Raw genomic sequence first — 3675 nt, 5'->3', positions numbered from 1 at the left:
CCTCTCCCCCGATCCACTGTCCCCCTCTCGCCCCACAGCCGCCCCCAACCCCACCCCCACCGCCACCGTCGACGGCCCTCACCGTAGACAAGGTCGAGGCTGACCCAAGATCGAGCCCATGCCCAGATTCACGAGTGGAGCCCCGCGAAGCTGCCCGCAAACTGCTCCTCTTCCCCACCCCCGATTCCTCTCCAATCTCCGCCGCCGCCGCCGATCCCCACCCCCACCGGCGACCTCGTCTCCCCGTCTCCGGCCCCATCCCCACCTCCGGCCGACCTCCCTCCTCATCTCGTCCATCCACCCATGGAAACCCCCTTTTCCACGGATCCACCCACCCACCCACGCCCACCCATGGATGGATAGATGGGGCGCACCAATTCCGGCGACGGCGGCGCCGGATCCACACCCACCTGCGTGATGGAGGCCGGCCGCATCGGGATCCACCGCCTGCTCTCAGTCTGGTGCGGCACACCGGACCACACCGGAGATTGCTACTGCGGTGGTCGTCGACGACGGCGCATCTCCGGCGGGACCTAGATGCCCAAGGTATGTACGCCGTCCTTGCCAAGTCTTCCATCTCCTCTCATGGCGGGACCTAGACTGATTACATTCATCTTGGGCATGCATACGTGGTTGGTGACCTCGCGTGCCGCCATTGCCGGAGGCTGGCTGGCTGGATGGACGGGCGTCCGCGGTGCCGGTGTTTTGCAGCCTTACATCTCAGGTGTGATTTCTTCCTGCTGTCGTCCGGTACTCGTCCCTTGCTGTTCTAAATTTTCGTGAGGCTTGTGTTTGACATCTCTCGTCGGTGTTGTTTCCATCGCAGGGAAGACGCTTGCTAAAATGTGTGCATGCCAAGATTCCTGCGGTTCCAGACTGATTGGTGAGATTACAATCGTACTGAAGTGTTACGCAAATGTTATCTGCTATGCTAACTGAACATACAAAGTCGCTTCCAAGTAAATACTCCCTCCGTTCCAAAATAGATGACCCAACTTTGTATTAAATTTAGTACAAAGTTGGGTCATCTATTTTGGAACGGAGGGAGTAAAATCGTTTTGCTATGGTTCCTACTGCCTTCAGAATTTGTGTAGCAACCATCAATATCAAGTGTCTCATTAATTTGTCGATGGGTGCAAGGTTGTATAAACCATCGACATCAAGCATATCATTAATTTGTCGCTCGGTACAAGGTTGCGCATACTTATCAGGAACCATCAACATCAAAGTATCTAATGAGGATACAATTCAAGCCTTGCGATAGCATGACCCATTGTGATGTTTTGTCCCCTACTGATTGTACCATTTGTTCAGTATGCATATGCGTCCACATATTCCAGGCTGCTATAGAACCACTGCTTACCCTTTATTCTCTTCTCTAGGCTCAGGTTCCACGAAAATACTCCTCTGTAATCGGCATGTAACATCATAAGCTTGTCTTTTCCACATGGCTGACAGCTATGTCATGTTTATCAGTAAAGATGTGTCTGGTTATTTGTATGTTAGCAGATAACCAGACTGATTGGTGATACTAAAATGTGTGCATCCTCTCGTTTGTTGTTATGCAAGAAGATGATGATGGAAGAGACATTACTTACATTCGTACTGAAGTGTTACAGTATGCATGTTTTGCTTAGTTGTAAAATCTGAGATATCGTACTGAATAGCATGCGAATGATGTTCACTCTGTTATGCTTCTAAAGCATCTGAATGATGTTCTTTGCTGTTTAAATGATGTTCATCTGCTATGGTTTGCTTCAGCTGGTGCGGATGTGAGGTGGATGCCCGCACAGATCCGGCGTCTCCAACCTCGGCATCCACAAGGAGGAGCGGCGACAATTACATACCCAACCATGGGGCAGCAGCAATTCATGGTTGAGCCTCCCTCTACCTCTCTCACATTCCTTGATTTTGCTGCTGCTCTAAATTCACTTTCACTTGATTGAATCTAGTGCTACTGCTGTCATTCCCTACTCCCTAGTGCTACTACTCTAAATTCACTTGCATGTTTGACTAAATTCACTTGGCATTGCACTGCTTGCCAAATTGAGTTGCTTTCTTGCTGCCACCAAAAGTCAGTACTCCCTAGTGTTGAACCAGTATTTACATGCTTGCAAATATTGGTCTGAATCTGCGATGCTCCCTAAAGTTGACTAAATCTCATGGAGTAGATTTCATTTTACCAATTGGTCTGAATCTATTTATATGCTTTACTGAATCGGCGGAAATATAGTACAGTTTTTCTGTGTAAACATAGTTAGCACCTCTGTTTTTGAAGTAGTTCCTTACTTACCTCAGTTTTTGAAGTAGTTCCTTACCTCTGTGTAAACTGAATTTGGTTCAATTAAAAAACTGCACTACCTGACAGTTTTGGACAGCGAGCTTCTAACTAAAAAACGAGTTTGTTATGCTGATAATTTCAAGTTGGCCTCTACATATGAGTTGTAAAGCATGTTCTAAGGTTTCCGTAGAGTACTTATTTGCTTTGTTTGGATGTACGGTTTGAGAGCAGCCGTCTATTTAGTTTGTTGTCCAGAAATATAGTATAGTTTTTAAAAGCAACCAATTCATGATAAGACTTGGTGAGGCTGATGCACATAGCTACTTTCAGTACCTTGTTAACAGTGTTGAGGACAAGCTAAATCCTGTATCAGGGTCCTGTTCTTGTAAACATTACGTAAAGCTAAAATTCTTCCGTGTCTTGCTCTTTTGCTGGTGCCACTATACATGTTAGATTGCTAGATGTACTTGTTTCCATCTCAAATTACTTGGGTGTCATTCATATGTACATAAGATAATTTTATTGCAAAAAGAACTTCTATATAAATTTTGTTGGCTAACTTTCCATCTCAAATTAATTGTTTCCATCTCATGTACTTTTAGTTTTTATTTTAAAAGTATTCGTGTAATATTTCTTATATTAGTGACATACTTTTTGTTCCCTTTTGAATGCTCAGATGTTTTGCATCAGCATGTCATTGCTAAGGAAGAAGCAGTACTTGAAGAAGCAGACTACATGTTTTCTTGTTGTGAAGCACTAGATAGTTCTATTTATTCTTTTCCTGTTCTAGAGTATTTCAGCAGCTGAATGCTTGAATACGTCATGTTGTAGGTTGCTTGGATCTGTATAAAGTACGGATGTGATGGAAATTTGTAGAATGTGAGTTTTGAGATATTTCTGTAATATTCAGCTAATTGGTGGTGATTCATATTGTTATTCAAACTGGTTTGAAAATGTTCATTAAATGGCTGGAGTTGGACCTTAAAAGGCCAAGGATCAAATTATATTGGACAAATATTTTGGGTAAAAAATGAAACGAAAATAAATGAATGTGGAAAGGCCAAGGCCCAGGAAAGAAAAAGCCTGAAAAACATTAGGCTGGACTCATTTGGTTAAACATAATTTGGCAGAAAAAAAAAGATAAAAAGGCTGAAATGTAGGGCTTGGCCCATGTGGCTGACTAAAATTAATAGGAAAAAAAATATAAAAAGGCCGAATTGTTGGGCTAGGCCCATGTGGAAAACTGAATTGGACCGGGTTGAATCTTGTGCCACATCAGCTTGCCACGCTAGACGCCTACGTGGCCTGGGGAGGTTGCTAGTGACCAAAACGCCACAGTAGACATATTTTGGTCATAAACGTCTACGACCTTCTCACAGAGAAGGTCGCCATAG

The 3675-nt window shown here is 44.4% G+C and overlaps 1 protein-coding gene across 1 annotated transcript; it reads left to right on the top strand.

Annotated features, from left to right (window-relative positions):
* The first annotated feature begins 602 nt into the window (after window positions 1–602).
* LOC119335996 lies at window positions 603–3088 on the top strand. The gene is made up of 4 exons (XM_037608037.1): window positions 603–724; window positions 827–883; window positions 1762–1874; window positions 2958–3088. Exons 1-4 carry the CDS (start codon window positions 622–624, stop codon window positions 3039–3041), a joined length of 357 nt encoding a protein of 118 aa, XP_037463934.1. The 5' UTR covers window positions 603–621; the 3' UTR covers window positions 3042–3088.
* The last annotated feature ends 587 nt before the right edge of the window (window positions 3089–3675 follow it).

The sequence above is a fragment of the Triticum dicoccoides genome, chromosome 7B, assembly GCF_002162155.2.
Source record: "Triticum dicoccoides isolate Atlit2015 ecotype Zavitan chromosome 7B, WEW_v2.0, whole genome shotgun sequence".
NCBI lineage: Eukaryota > Viridiplantae > Streptophyta > Magnoliopsida > Poales > Poaceae > Triticum > Triticum dicoccoides.
The sequence above is the reverse complement of the archived record's forward strand: the minus strand, read 5'-3'. Positions and strand labels throughout refer to the sequence as shown.

What these genes read in the sequence shown, in the direction of transcription:
- LOC119335996 (XM_037608037.1), top strand. Translation starts at nt 622, where the DNA reads ATGCATACGTGGTTGGTGACCTCGCGTGCCGCCATTGCCGGAGGCTGG. An exon ending in TTTGCAGCCTTACATCTCAG is followed by an intron (nt 725 to 826) that starts GTGTGATTTCTT and finishes TTTCCATCGCAG; the next exon opens with GGAAGACGCTTGCTAAAATG. An exon ending in TGGGGCAGCAGCAATTCATG is followed by an intron (nt 1,875 to 2,957) that starts GTTGAGCCTCCC and finishes TTGAATGCTCAG; the next exon opens with ATGTTTTGCATCAGCATGTC.